Source organism: Falco cherrug, chromosome 8 (genome assembly GCF_023634085.1).
Source record: "Falco cherrug isolate bFalChe1 chromosome 8, bFalChe1.pri, whole genome shotgun sequence".
Lineage (NCBI taxonomy): Eukaryota > Metazoa > Chordata > Aves > Falconiformes > Falconidae > Falco > Falco cherrug.
This window is the reverse complement of record NC_073704.1, coordinates 6,835,636-6,851,880: the sequence shown is the minus strand read 5'-3', so window position 1 is coordinate 6,851,880 and position 16,245 is coordinate 6,835,636. Positions and strand designations below refer to the sequence as shown.

Genomic DNA, 16,245 nt, shown 5'->3' with positions numbered 1-16,245 from the left:
TGGTAACAGCCTGTTCAATATAGGCAGTCGACGGAGTTAAAGAAACAGCTTCCAGATAAGGGGGTGGTAGGACGCACACTCTTCCTAATTTGTTGATGGAGACTACAGTGGGCTTTATAGAATTTGGTTGGGCTATAAAGTTTCTCCTTTCTCAGTGACTCACTGATAACAGTAGTGTCTCAATGAAGTCCTAGACTGTAATCAAATGTCACTCAACATTTCTCTCTCTTAAAAAAACAAGCCACTGGAAAGAAGTGAACTGTTCCAAGCTCCTTCCTGTGGTTGGGGACACTCAGATGAAGACACACACACACACACAAAGGAAAGCTTGGCAATTTAAGCTTAAAATACAAAACTACATTGGCCATTATAAGTTAAATTAAGTGGTGCTGGAAGCAATACTCTTTAAGACATGAGAACAATCATTTTTAAAGGTCAGCACTAAAGCATAACCAACTCGCTTTTCTTGGCAGAACAAACATATGATTTGAGGTTCAGATAATTATATTGCTCTGCACAGGAGGGAACAAATGCCTTCATCAGAAATGAAAAATACTTTAATGCAGAACATCAGAATAATTTGTGGAACCATTTTTACAGGAGATCAGAGACTGGATAATTGGAGCTATGTAAATTAATGGCCTAACCTGAGAAGTCTTATTCAAGTGTGTAGAACAGTGCATGCAGAAGTATTCATTAAAGTCAAGGGGGCTACTTGTGCTAGCGAGGGCAAGTTCAAGGACTAGTTTTCTTTTATATGCTAGCAGGAAGGAAAATTAAATGTCATGCTTTGGGACATAAAACTGATTGCTTGAAGAAGTCAGGAAGGGCACTGTTTTCACTTTCATGTGGAGTAATGCACATCATGTTTGAGAGTTATATTATGTTGTTCTTTCCCTGTACCTTTGAAGTCTCAGGTACCGGTCACTGAGAAAGACAGGCAAATAAATTATACATAAACCCCAGAATTTCCAGCTGTCCAGTCCTAACTCTGTCCAGAGAAAGCATTAGTGTTTTCTATATAACACCCCGAACATGAAAGCGATGAACAACTTGGATAATAACTGATCTCTTAAAGAGCCACATTCGTGTCTAGAGTGATTGTGGTCGGCTGCAGTAGGGCCACTGAATGAGGATTTTTTCCAACCCTCTCATAAAATGATCACAACAATTCCGATCTTAATTCCTCTGAAATTCAAAGCGCATAATCGTGTTAGGATCAGTCTCCAAAGCAGTCACTTATCAAACAGATGGATTTTCCTAGTGAAGAAGAAGCCTGATGCACTTCAGCACTGCTTGCTTTGAAAAATACCCAAGACTTTAATTTCCTGCCTTTCAAAGAACAGTTCAATCCTAGTGATTAAGCTCTAAGTATCCACCTCCGAAAACACTATCTCCAACACACCGTGGACAACCTTAAGAAAACATCAGTGATCTAACTTGCACACACGTGCTCAACAGCTGAAATGCCTGCCTTTTTGCTCTGTGTTTGCGTGCCCAGAGTAGTAGGCTCTTTCTTCCTGCCACTGTTAAGGCTGGTTAATTAAACTAGTCCTTCACCTTTTATGGGAGGTGAAGGACTAGTTATAGGACTAGTGTAAAGGTCTTAACTTTTATGCTTTGCACCTGTATTAGTGCCAGTGAGTGCCCAAACCTTCCTCCCTTGACAGCATTTTATTGTGTTTCTCCTTCTCCATTCACCTAGCATAAATCTAGAGAACTGCACAAGATAGAAGGCAATGGAAAAATCAAGCTCTTGGAGCCTTAACATGGATAAATGCCATGAAAATGATATTTTACAGGTGAACTACAGTAAGCATTCTTCGTATCATTGCACTGGATCATGCAGTGCTATATAAAAGCAAAGTGATATTCCACCTCTTATTTTAACCCACTTTTTTTTTTTCTTTAAAACTCTGCCTCCAAGGAAAATAAACCATAACATCCTAAGTGTCTTTTCAAAGCAGCACAGTTCTCAAAATCTGCATTCTTACAGTTAGCTGTAATTTTAAATGAAATTTAGAGGCACATATCTGAGTCAAACGTATATCCCCTGGTAGGAAACATTATTGTATGTTCAAAGTCTTGCATATGATTGACAGAACTTAAATACCAGAGGAGGAGAAGGGAAGAAAGAGAAGGAATGAATAATCTTGTAAAGTAGGGCCACACTTCCTTGTTTTCAAAGCACCAAGATTTGGGTCTAAGTGTATTAGATTCTCAAGTTTCATCTGGTTTGACTGTAAGCCAGGGGACTACCCTTCTTTGCATCCTTGGCAAAAGCCAAAATCTAGAATAATCTTGCTATAACTGGTTGCATTATAAATGCATTTTTGCTGAAATTCAAGGTTTCAATACTGACAACAAATAGAGACTTAAAGGACTGATTTGCAAAAATTAGATACTGCTTGGGCTTTTACAGAGCTGACTGCACACGCTTCCTCACCCTACAGCGAGCTGCTGAAGAACAGTCATATTTAAAATATCACTATTACTATACCACCAGTGTCTGAAAATAAACCCAATTCACAGTGCTGGTTTTAAAGATGCAAAAGCTGTGGGTTAGATAAGAAGAAATGGATACGCAAAGGAGAAACAAAATCATGAGTTGCTCTGATTTGGGGTTTCTGGATTTTTTCCTGCTTCGTTTTCCCAGGGCACACGACACATTGCAAAATGTTCATTCACAAAATAGAGCTCGACATTTGGGGAAGAAGGCGGACTTCAAAATAAGACCGCCTAATCATCCAACATAGGACTTAAGAAGTTGCACATGAATTAACTTTCATCTGTTGCTGAGGTTACAGATTTTACAGACAGAAAGGATTTTGGTGCTTGTCAAGATTCAGGAAGAACAATTATTTTTTTGCCTTGAATCTCTGTGAGGAGATTAACACCTTTTTTGCACTTCTGGTTTTCACTAGACAAATGCAGAACTGCACTTGTAATTTCCCTTAGAGGTGACGACTAAGCAGGTAACACTCTTCAGTCTGTTTGTCTGTTCAAGACAACTTGAAAAAATCAAGTCACCTCGTTTTTCCTAACCTATGGGCACAGACTCCTGGGCAGAGATTGTGTTACAGACGGAGGGGTAGGCTGGCACAGAGCCTGGAGCGGATAACTTATGGCATGAGATTGCACAGGGACTGGAGAAGGTGCAGAAAATACAGCCAACAGATACTGCATTTGGCACGCTGTCCTTTTTCAGCAACATTGCCTCTCTCCGCTTTGCATCTAAATCAGCTTTGTCACAGCATATGACTCGTCCTTTTTTTTTTCTGGAGATACATAATTAAAGTACTGTGCTATGCCTCTATTGATTTTTGCAGGTTCTGTCTGGACTGTAGGGTGTCTGTCCCTCTGAGGAAGGGACAAGAAGGACGACCGGGTGTAAGACAACTGGATCTCATCCTTGAAGACAGGATGTTGCAGTCCCCAAATGCATCTGAGACGCAGACTCCCAACAGATAGCTTTGCAGGGACAGGGCAGAAAAGCACAACATATGGCAAAACAGTAACCACAGCCCCATCCCTTCAGCCTCCAGTGCCCCAAAACGTTACCTGTGGTGAACCTTGGCTTAGTGGGTGGCTCCTGTACAGACATCGGGAAGGTGGCTGAGGCGGGTGAGGACTGTGCACGGGACAGAGGCCGATGCCCTCCAAAAGAGACGGGCATGCCAGCTGCCTCCAGCGACGCCTGGTAGTTTCTCAGCTGGTGAATACGTTGCTGCTCCAACAGAAGGGCTTGCTGTGGGGAAAAGAAGCAGGTAGTTGCTGAAAGTCTGTGTGGTAGGGTTTTTAAGGATTTTTAAGGTTTACAGGCTTGGACTCCTTTTCCTGATAAATGAGCACATGCACACGCATGTAGCAAATGGAGATGTGCATATTTCCAGGGCGAAGTCTGGCACACGCAGTGTGTTTGAACCACAGGCCTGAAGCTGGTGCACACTGGCAGAGTCATTAGCAGCAGCAGCTCCATCCCTTCCCTGGGACCAGCTACATCTTCCTCCCCCAGGTTGCTCCCACCCTGCTGCACTGGTGCATTTTAACAGCGCAATGCACCAGGCCATGGAATGAGTCCGACTCAACCAGATCCCAGGCAGGAGAGGGAGTTTTCAACTGAGCAGCCGCACCATCAGCTGGACAGGGTCAGAAGGGATGGCTGTTCCAGCTTGCCACACTCCGACCTCAGCCTGAAAAGGTTCCCATTTCCTCTCCTCTCTGAGGCAAAATAATTGCAAAGGACGTAATATTTTAAAGACTCCTCAGCTGTGACCAAGCGTTCAGGATTAGGGCAAGGGGGTGGGGGTGGGGGGCGCTGCACTTACAGAGGAATGGTATCGTTAGCGGCATGTTACATTTAATCTATTCATTTATTTACTAAGGCAATGAGGCTCAGATGTGACTATATAAATCAAATAAAACTTTGAACAAGCATGGCTGGCAATGGCATTGATCCTTCAAGGCAGCGCCGTTATGACTATAACACTGCTCAGTAATGAACCGAAAATGTAATCTCTGAGCAACAACAGCCAGCGACATTCACAAGGGACACAAGAGTCAGCTCCGCAGTACCAGGAAGATGGCAGCAAGCAGCGAGATGCAAATGAATACACAGGGCAACCAATTTGCACCTGATTCACAGACATTGCAACTGCAAACCTGGCACAAGCCCACTTCACCTAGCCAAGGGCTGTGGATTTACTCAGAGTTACACCCTGGCAGGGCTACAGCAATCTGCTCTTGGCTGCAGATCCCGTGCTGGGGTTAGGCAGGGCTGTGGGTGCAGTCAGGTGCTGAGGGCTAAGGGCTGGCTGTAAAGACGAGCAGAGCACTGATGCCTTAAGAGAACCGTAACCTTCTCACCTTCATTACTGCTACCACAAGAGGCAGGTTTTGGGAGACTGCCGTGTAATTGGGAAGATTATGCTATGCTACGTTGTTATTGGATTTATCACTTGCAATCCACAAGCCTCCGGTATTTACTCTCAAAAGTGAGCACAGCTGGGCTCTCTAGGATCTATAGCTCTAAAGAAGGAACTCCCTCCAATGAACCTCACCCCCTGTTCCCTTATCCAGCCCTTCTCTGGGGCGGTCGTCTTAAAACATGAAACCAAAATAAAATACTCTGCTAACACTTAGTGCTCAAAAATGTCAAGACACACTTTATCTTCCCAAAGAAACAAACGGAAAGTGGTTCAGTGGCTGCAAACACACTGACTGCATTTTATGCTGGTGATCCAAGATTCCCCTCCCTGGGACTTCTGAGCTGACACAGTGACTCCAGGGAAGGATGGCACTGGTTTTACCTGCAGCTTTCTTTACGTAGCAAATCCTCAAGAGCTGGTCCCCCCTAGCTTCTTCCCCTTAGAGTAGCATAAGGTGACTATGAGGAACCAAATAATTTTCTACAAAGAATCAAGTCCCACACTTGGTATTTTGTGAGCTCACCTGACGGAAAAGCAGCTCCTGCTCAGCCTGCCTCTGCCCAGACTCCAGCTCCTGCTGTGGCTCTGCCTCCTCCTCATCACTCTCAATGGGTTCTTGCTTCACTTGGACCATATTGGCCAGCCCCGGGGCTTCCTTCTGGCTTGTGACTCTGTCGCTGTATGGCTCCTCCAAAAGGGCTTGGTGTTCTCGTAACTCTTCTTCTGTCTCCTCAGGGTGGCTTTCATGCTGGCGAGCTGGTTCGTTGGGTTTTGATATAATCTGAAAACAACCCAGAGGTTAACCAATAAATAAAATGCAACTCATCCCAACTAAAGTTCACTCTGTTCTCAAAGAAGCAGCTTAATGAAAAGAGCAATTATGAATCACAGCTTTTATCTTATCAACTAGGTCCAAAACAACTGCTCAAGGGAAAGGTCAGAGCAACCTTAGCATTAAGCGCTGTGAAATCTTATGTCCCAGATTATGATGGCCCCTTCATTTTCCACTTGATTCTCCCTCTGAAGAAAACATGGGCCTGTTGTGCTTACACACTGACAGATGCTACTCCGTTCACAAACCCACAAAAGAAAAGCATAACCGCCATCAATACATTTGGCAATTAAATTCTGAAAAAAAGAAAGAGGCACAAACCCTCTACAGGAGTTTCTGCTACCTTGTTTACCCAGCTTCTTCTTGAATCACCCCCTGAATTTTATCTGTAAAGAGAGTGGCTGTCATAAAGACTCCTCTGAAACTTGCACTCTTATGAAGTTTGTTAAGAGGGAACTGAGGACACTCATCTTAGAGCATCTGCACAGAAGCAAACCACGAGAGCATCATTCTAACCAGACCTTCCCTAACTAGAGGTATGAACTTCTCTGAAAGTGCCTGCTGAAACAAAGGGAACAATATAATTCTCACTACAATTCACACAAGCTCAGAATTTTTGAAAGTTCTTTGGCAAGATAAAATTCACAGTTCTCCGTCTCAGAGTGCTTATGATTTTTATTTGGAACCAAAGAAATAAACACACGAACTCTTTTTAAATCCAGCGTAGGTAAATAAATCAATTTCCTTCCTTTAAAAGAGCTCAGGCTGTACCCGTTTCACAGGCTTATAAAGAAACTGCTGAACTTTGAAAGTTGTCAGGGCAGAGCTTTAATAAGGATTAGGTCATTGGTATGAAAAGCAATATTGATTTTAAATCTAATAAAGCTAAATCAAAACACAGTTATTGAACACATGCAGAAGGAGCGACTACTTGTAAGTAACTCGCTCTTTGAAGAACAGTGGCTCAAACCTGAAACTAAGCCTTCTTCCCCAAATGCAGGAAGAGAGGCTCTGCCATATAACTCAGGCAAACCTATACAGAACAGACTGAGGCAGACAAAGGCAATATAAAGGACTAATTGCCTGCAAGTATCACAGCAAGGACAGCAAGAGGTTGCTCCTAACTACATCAGAGGATCTCAAACAACTGGGGCCCAAACCCTTTAATATCGGAGAGCTGCAAGGACCAGGATGCAGGGCCGCAGCTTTCCAGCACATTGTAGATTACTGCGTTTTGGATGTGTCCACTCCTGAGAGGAGCGGGACACGCAGAAGGGCATCACCTTCCCTAGAAGCTTAAGGCAAAACCCTGCAGGGTTCACATGGCCACCCCAGTACAGATGGGGGATGCAGCCCATCCCTCTTAGTGATGAAAGCTAAAATTTTTGTACCGATCAACAACTGGCTGCTGTTGGCAAGAGGGTTTTGGTTTCTGCAGCAGTGGGACCGTCTTTGAGAGTCAACAGTTTTTTGGAAGAGATGGGATCCACCTGACCAAACAGGGAAAACCCACCTTTGCCAACAGGCTGGCCAAGCTGGCAGTCAGAGCTTTAAACTAGAAACAACATGGAAGGGAGTGGTTCCTCAACAAGCAGCTAAGGAAGCTGGAGCCAGGGTAGGCAGGCCAAGGTCCTGGGGTGGTGTGAGCAGAAAGGACACGGCAATCAACAAAAAAGAGCTGAAGTAGCATCCCTTTGAGCCCAGTCATGTAAAGGAGATGCCTCCAGAACAGCCTGATGGAGGTCTCAAGCCTGTCCTGGGGAATCAGCATGCTTGGGTGCCTCACTGAAATGCCCCTACACTAGTGCACGTAGCATGGGGACCCAGCAGGAGGACTAGAAGTCTGTGTGCAGTTACATGGCTATGACCTCCCTGAGATCATGGAGATGTGGTGGGCCAGTTCACGTGACTGCAGTGCTGTGATGGGGAGATACAGGCTTTTTAGGAAGGACAGGCTGGGAAGGTGAGGAGGGGAAGCTGCCCTTGAGGTGAGGGAGGAGCAGGAATGCATGGAGCTCTGTGCCTTTGTATGGATCTGGTCAGCCACGAGCTTAAATGTCAAGGTAAGTGGACAGCCCAAGATGAGCGCTCTTATAGTGGGTAGACTGCTGTAGATCTCCTGATCAGGTAGAAGTAGATGAGGCATTTTTCAAACACCCAGAAGAAGCTTCACTTTCACAGGTCCTGGTCTTCATGGGGGACTTTTAACCACCTTGCTATCTGCTGGAAGGACAAGACAGTAAGGCTCAAGCAATCTAGGAGATCTGAGTGCACTGATGATGAATTCCTGACACAGGCAATTCAAGATGCCAACATGGAAGGTGCTCTCCTGGACCTGACACTTACAAACAAGAAAGGATTATTCAGGGATGTGGAAGTCACAGAAGCAACACTGGCTGCCAGAGTTGGTGATGGATATTGGAGCTGAAGATCTGAAGAGAAGGAAATAGGGCAAAAAGCTGGACCACAGCCCTGGATTTCATGAGACTAGACTTTGGCTTCTTCTGGGATCTGCTTGGAATAGTCCCACGGGATACAGCCCTGGAGATTAGAGGGGTCCAGGAGAGCTAGCTGATACTCAAGAAAGGTCCATCCCAACTAGTAAGAAGTCAAGCACAGGCTGCTGAGGGCCTGCATGGATGAGCAAGTTGCCCCTAACTGCACTCAGGCTATAGAACAGGTGGTGTACAAGAGCTGGAAGCAGGACAGCTGACTCAAGAGAAGAAGAGAGTTGCTATTTGATCTTGTATGTATGGTGTGAAGAAAGCCAAAGCCAACCTGGAGTTGAATCTGGAAAGGTACGTGAAGAGCATTAACAAAGAGAAAGACAAAGACTAGGGAAATCGTGGGCCCACTGCTGAATGGAGGAGGTGACCTGGTGACAAATGACATAGAAAAGGCCATGGCATTTCACGCCTTCTTTTCTAGTAAGACCATCCTTCAGGAATCCCAGGCCCCTTAGACCAGAAGGAATGTCTGGAGCAAGGAAGACTTACTCTTGGTGGAAGCCCACCAGATTTAATGAGCACTCAAAAACCCCTAGACATACGTAAGTCCATGGGACCCGATGGGTTACACTCAGGTGACAGACAAGAGGCAATGGGCACAAATTAAAACACATGAAATTCCTTCTGACCACAAGAAAACATATTTTTTACTGTGAGGGCTGTCAAACATTTGAACATAGACCTTGCGGAGTCTCCATCCTTGGGTGATATTCAAAACCCAATTGCATATGGTCCTGGGCAATCTGCTCCAGCTGACCCTGTTCGAGCAGGGACACTAGACTAAATGATCTCATAAGGTTCCTGCCAACCTAAAAGATTCAGTGATTAAAAATTCTCAATGTTTTTTGTGAAATACCCCCCCTTCCCTGCCCCAGTTTCATTACTTGTAATATGCACTGGATAACCAAACCACGTTGAGCTAAAGGTCGTTCTTCCATCAATTTTCTTTAAGGTCTCTTAGGCTTGATGAATATGATCTATTTTAAAGATAATTAAATCACCATAAACCATCTTCTGCTACTTTTTTTTCCCCTGCTTGGATCGAAGGCCTCAAGCTTTGAACTTAATACCTTTTGAACTTATGAACTACACAAGGTAATTGCTGGGAAAATAACTTACAATGTCATTGTCAAATCTAATGGAAATGAGAAGCAGTATAATTCCCTAGAAGTTTTAAATTATTCCAACTCCATAAAAATGTAAGAATTAAATGAGAAACACAATGAAGGTTGAAAGATCAAGTGGTCAATGACAAGGAGATTTCAAACATTGAGTTTGCTCCCCTAACACAAAGTGAATCTCTTGGTATGTCATTTGTTCTACCTGCTGCAACCCTATTCTTCTTAAAGGGTAATTTTGCAAAGAAAGCACTTTGTTATGAATATATTCCATATAATATGTGAATATATGCATCCCAGGCCCATTAAAACTCCCTAAAAAGCTTTCATTTTTGCAATTTTATGAACACGTGTTTGAGTAATTTGAGGTAATAAAAGTGTACACAAATGAACATATAGTTAAGATAGCACTGAAAATTCTTACAAACGTATCTCAAATAGTAAACAGTTACATAATGCGCCATAAATAACTTCTTCTCTTAATTAGCTCCCTAGCTTCCTTTGCAATGAGGTTACTCCTCTACTTTCAAACACAGTAACCTCTGGCTATCACATACTGTCACCATAAAACATCGTTAAAGGCACTGCCTTTCTAGCCTCAGACAGCTAACTACTTCAGTATGGAAGAAACCATACATGTCTAGTCACAAGCGTTTTTAAAAGACAGTGCAGCTGCAAGATTTCTTATCTACATCTTTGAAATAGAAAGAACAGAAAGAAAAAAAATCATAGCAACATTAGGTCACAGTACAGGAAAGCAGAGAATTCATCATTTTCCTGCAGAATGCTTCATAAGGAAAAAAAGCTGCATTTCTTTGCCAAATTTCAAGTCAGCTGGCATCTGATTTTACTACTAGATATATCTACTTCATTCCTTCTCTGTAGTGGTAAGTTCTTAGGACACTGCAGACTTCGAAGATACTACTGAACAGGCTAGAAACATCTGTTTACTCATCACAGACCAATGAAGAGTCCTCAACAGAAAAACACCTGAGAAGCTCCTAGAAGGATATAACTAACTCACTTTTTCTTTTGGTAAAAAGTGTCATAGGGACCCGTCTGGTTCTAAAAGGTGGCTGAAGAGCTCCTGGGGAAGCAGAAGCAGAGCTGAAGAACTTTAGGGCTGCATAGTAAAGCTTCCTATTGGGACAGACCAAGTCTGATGAAGCTGTGCACCTCTGAACCTTTCTCCTAAGATGACAAGCAGTTACAGAAGAAATTTCTCGTCCCGCACAATTATAAGGACAAGGTTCCTTCAACACTGAGCAGGACAGATCACCTCAGTTATCGAAGACAGAGAGAGATGAAAGTTGGGCATGACTAAGTAAAACTTGAGATAGATCTATTCTCGAGATCTTTTCCAGTTTAGGAGTCCGACACAGGAATGTGGCATTTCTCCAGTGTTGCTCATCACAGTAATGGTTACTGAAAATAGAGAATAAGTTTGAATCACTGAGGGGACTGCTTTCACATACCAGATTAACAACCATCTTGTGGAAAAGGGCATCTCCTCAGTCATACCCTTCAGAGCCTTCAGTGCTGCTGGACTGACTGGTGTGCAAAGGATACAGGTGCTGCAAACCACCACACACATCTCCAAAGTTTAGCATAAATCATCACACTTCCATTCAACTCATCCGATGTTATCTACACATAGTGGAAGCTCAAAGAGATCATACTTGACGACAGGTCGTTCCACACCAACAAACCCCATTCCGCTTTGCCAGATACGTACAGCTGGTCAAAACTTTGTGCAGACAGGGATACACTGGAAGGTGGTTGAGACAGCACTACTGGTGGCAAATATCCAGTGTAAATGCTGGGAACTGCAGAGCATGTCCTGTGGGGCGACTTCCCTGTTTTGGGAACAGGGTGGAGTGGCAGAAGGTACCAGCCAGGACCCAGCCGGCCTCAGCCTCTTCTGTGCGGGTACCATCAAGCACACAGAGTGCTGCTCCCCGCGGAACAGCACGGTGGGGGACACAGGCGTTGGTGGGGTGGCACAGCCTGTCCCACTGACCAGAGGAAAAGAGAAGCCATGAAGCAAGGGAGGATGGCAGACTGGCTTGGCCCTGACTGTGCCAAGCTGTGCAGAAGCTAGCAGAAACCTCCCTTTCCTCCCTCTGGAGCTGAAGGACAAAGTCAGGGAAAAAGGAGAACAACTCTGGATAGCTGGAGATGCAGCTTTGATGAAAATGAGGAAAGAAATTGGGGGTGGGGGTGAGGGGTGGGGAGATGGTAAAGGCTCAGCTCAAAAGCATCCTGAGACAGATGGTTAAAAAAGTCTTGGTCTTGAGTCAAGCATACGGATAGGATTTGAGAGGTGGGAGGTAGGTGGTGTGGAGCAGGTACACCAGCTGGGATGCTCAAGAGAAGTAAGAGCACTAGCATAGAGACACAAGGCAGGAGTGCATCCGCAGGGGAGCGTGCACATGGGCAAATGCTCAGAGAAGAAAACATTGCTGGGGGCTTGGATTAATTAGTCAGAAATGATAACACATCCCTTGCTCTTCTGGCTATCGACATGACTCTTCCCACACTGAGGTCCCTCTTGGATTGCAATTTTTAACTTTTATGGACTAAGGAGAAACAAGAGATGATAAGGGATGCTGGGGAGAGGCTGAGTTAGGCACAGGCCACATAAGGAGCTGGCAGAACCTTCGGCAGCAGCTGAAGCCTAGACAAATCTCTTGTGGGGTTTTTTTCCCCTGAGGAGACAAGGCAGGAGGAAAAATACAACTGCTTGAGGCAGCAAGTTCTCTGGTAGGACCATGAGACTTCTGGCCTCTGTGCCTAGCTGAGAAGAAATGACCCAATGGTAATGAATCAAAGGGACCACCCGGAGGGGAAAAGGAGGAGAGTGAGAAGACAACACCTTGTCACCAGCAGAACCTGGTTTTTTCCCCGTCTCCCAAATAATCAGAGTTGGGGTTGATTATGTTAGGTACGCATCTACATATCGCCAGACCTGCAGCAACAGCCACTCCACGGAACAACAGCTCCTGGCAAAACCACTGACCGGCATTTACGCAGTAATAGGTGTGACGATACAGAAGCACATGAATGCCGAGCGTCCTAAGTCCTGCTGAACAGCGTTTCATATTCAACTGACTGCGAGGTGCTCAGCAGGAATGCTGAAGGAGGTTTTCTGGAGTTTTTCAATACCTGTTATATCCAAAGTGCTGTCTGGATGCTTTCCTTTACCTGTTCAAAGGGTAACAGCCCTACCTGGATGCTGTGCAATACAACCTAACACACTGTCTTTTTCAAATATGACAAATTAAATATTCCATATACAAAGCTATTCCAGGAGTCACTTGAGGCTAAACAGTTGACGCGTTCCAAAAAAAAGAAAAATAAATAAATAAATCAGGAAATAGCAAGGTTAAATTCTAGGTGTTAACAAAAATGTAACTACCAGCCGAGTTGAGGCACTGTAGTCTGGCATACATGCGTTACCATATATATGTCACGGCAGGAGAAACGCCTCACTTTCCAGAGTGTGCTAAAAATGGGCTTTACTCAGAAGAACCATAATTTGACCACAGAAGCTCAGCATTAATCTCCTTAACAGTACAATTCAGGGCTAAAAGGGAGATTATCTGTTCTAGTAAGGCCTTGCGAATTATACATCCAGGGGACTAAAGCCAAAATGCTCATCTTCACTACGGAAAGGTTAAAAGTTGAGTTTTCCAGCACAGAATTTACAGAAACCTCACATGTGTATTTCTTTTTAGAAAGGGAATTGCTGCTTCAAGACTTACCATGCTGAAAAGCTAACACTTTTAACTTAAAATACCTGGAGTGTGCTCACAGAACAGCATCTTACTGTACCTGGTTCGCTGTCACGACAAAAATACCCCCCTCAAATGCTGACTTCCAAATGCCACACAGAACCATGAGCATACCACGACTCTTCTCCCTCATATATAAAAGACTAAAATTTGCATCTTAAAAGAGACGGAAGTCTGCAGAGAAATTGTAATTGCTGAAGATGAAATGATGTTGGGATCACTGCATGAATTTATCATACAGCAAAAGAAGCCCCCTCGCCCAGCAGAACTCCTCTGATCATGGGGAAAAGTCACTCCTGAGGTTTGAACGTTAAACCTGCAAAAAGGTGGGAAACACGAGCGTGCATTGCCTGTGTTATTTCAGGTCAGTGCTCCCGTGCACCTCCGTTAATGTACACCTTTTATTTTTAGGACTGTTTACTGTTACAGGGCACATGCCTCATTCTGATCAAAGGTTGCACAGAGCTCAACTAGAAAGAAGTGATTCAGTATCTTATCCAGAATCTCATTTAATGTCTCAAACCCTGATTCTGAAGAAAGAGTTGATTTCTACATACAGTTTGGCAGCGCGATCACTAGGGCACATGAGTGTCCTGCAAATATTAGCACACCCATGTCCATGATGAACTTGACAGCAGGCAGGGAGCAGAGCTGCTCCGGGCTGCCAAACACACAGCTGGGGCAGTGATTATGAAACCCCACAGGATGGGCGTTTCAATATGATATGGTTGATGTTAAGATGATACATTTTAGGTGCGCAAGCACACATCTGCAGCTAGCAGCTCCATTTCTCTGTCCTTGAAATGGCATGGGGAAGGCGAGCGTGCAAGCTGCCCGCTGACTGGATCTGCTTGGCAGGACAGGGCTGTGTGGCAGAGAGGAGAAAGCCAATTCCCTGCCACGGTGACAAGCTGCCTTAGCACTAAGGCCCCTTCTTTCCCTCTTCCATTCCTGTGTGTCCTCCGATTTCTGCACACCACTGGAGAGCAGCCTCGCTTTTACCCTTCTCTGTACTAAGTTCAGAGTCTTGTGAAACTGATACCTCTTGATCATCAAAAACTGGATGAAAAAGATGCAGGATGAAAAAGATGCAAAATAAAAAAGAGCGAGTGAGACTTGGATGGGAAAATTAACTACTCCCATGTCCTAGTCTGAGTGCTCAGCTTGGCAACTTTAATAATGCTCTTTTCATTCATGCATGTCTCTTCTGCCCCCATGTTTTTTCCAGGGGGTTGCATGTTTTTTTGTTTACGTGTGTTTTCCCCCTCCTTAAAACAAATGCAAATGTCACCACCAGGTGACACCTAGACCATCAGATAAGCAGGGCTGGGACCCTCCTCTTCCATTACAAAGCCTTACACTGAGCCAGGGGAGTCACTTGAGCAAGCCGCTCCTGAATGCTTTGCTACGCTCAAGCAGTAGTACAGCAGGGACTTCAGAGCCCAGGCTGGAAGGATTGCACCCCAGGGAGCACAGGTCCCCTTCAGTCACCCGAAGGAGCCTTGTCCCTCTTTTGGACCCGTCTCACCCACCGCACCCCTCTGCACTCTCCTTCCCTCAGCCACCCACACTGTCCTCGTTTGTCCTGTTCCAAGTTACCACTCCAGAGCCTTAGGCACCAAGGCTTCACAGCCAAATCCCCTAGATGGTTATTCTTATTACTTTTAATCAGGAGTAAAACAACACATTTTTCCTGAGTTGCTTTCTTGGAAACGGCACGACTTGTTTTGGCTGCAATCTTCTTGAAAATTTCATCTGATGTAGACACCTCACAGGGAAAGTTTAAGGCCAAAATCTTAGAAGTTTGGAAAACCCACAAGCAATTGAAAACAGCCTCGTATTATATACAGGAAATCCAACACAACCTAAATGGACAGTGCTGTCACTTCTGCTAATAATTAAAAGGCAGCGATCTATTATATTATTTTTAGTCGTGCCCTTACTCTCCTACACACGAGGGTCTTAAAATATCTGCGCATCTGGGAAAAGTCTTTTTCCATGTCAGCACTTGGATGCTATCCCACGGGATAAATTTGCCACACGCATACAGTGCTAGTACCAAAATGATTTTAACTCATTACTTATATAAATCAAACACAGGGAAATCACCCCTGTGCAATCAGTTTAATTACACTCCCCACCCCACCCCCACCCCCTGCCTGCCTCATGCCATGGATGCAATAGATCACAGCTCTAACAAAGCTGAAATTCAGAGTGCTGCAGGAGGACTTGCTCAGCTCCGGTCGCACACACTCTCCAGCTCCTGGGAGGTCCAAGCCAAAGTCTGAATGAGTGCAGTGGGTACGTCACGGTGAAGTCTTTGGACGCTTACAACCACTGGCAATGGAAAAGCCTTAAAAACCTCAAGCAAACAAACCGTCGAGCTGACATTTATTTCTGAACAAAGAAACCCTACCTAGCACCCCGTGTCTGGTGATACTGCTTATGAAGCGTGTTGGAGGGGGGTAAGGGAAATTTCTATGCAGCTCCCCACCACCCCGGTGTGCGGGACTGAATGAGGTCCAGGGCTGGCACACGCGCTGCACGGTGGCAGCTCTCCAGAAGTACATGATTGACGTCAGTAGCTTGTGTAATCATCCTGCCTTAGCTCAAGTCTATAAACAAAGTTTTGGGGGGTTGTGGGGTGGTGTTTTTGTGTTGGTGGTTTGCTTTTTTTTATTATTTTTTTATTATTTTTTTTATTATTTAATCCAGCTCTCGGTAGTTGTATTTTCTCACAGGACTGGAACAGTGAAAATATTTGGAGAAACCTCCACCAAAACTTACACTGCAGCAACCTGAAAGGTCCGTCTGCCACTGAACTTGTCCTCCCAAGCCTGAAAGCTACTACTGGATTTGCTCACTTCTTAAAGAAGGCCACCACTGGAACTCCTTGAGAAAAGTCTTTAGGAAGTCTCAAAACAGTACAAATCAGAGCCAGAAAAATATCACCCTGATTATGATTGATTTCCCCCTTCCCTAACAGCCTTTTTATATTGCAAATCTAGAAAAAGGCTGTGCCTTCTCAAATGCTGGGAGAAAACCTCAGCTGGGGTAAAACATCAC

The 16,245-nt window shown here is 44.6% G+C and overlaps 1 protein-coding gene across 14 annotated transcripts in view; it reads right to left on the bottom strand.

The window, feature by feature from the left end:
* The window catches only part of HDAC4 (histone deacetylase 4), a 267,127-nt gene that overhangs the window by 54,849 nt on the left and 196,033 nt on the right, over window positions 1-16,245 (bottom strand). For all 14 annotated transcript variants that reach the window (XM_055717631.1, XM_055717628.1, XM_055717629.1 and 11 more), the window contains 2 exons: window positions 5,452-5,709; window positions 3,562-3,748 (listed from right to left, as the gene is read on the bottom strand). In XM_055717631.1, coding sequence (XP_055573606.1) covers window positions 3,562-3,748; window positions 5,452-5,709 — 445 coding nt within the window. The remainder of the gene's footprint in view (window positions 1-3,561; window positions 3,749-5,451; window positions 5,710-16,245) is intronic.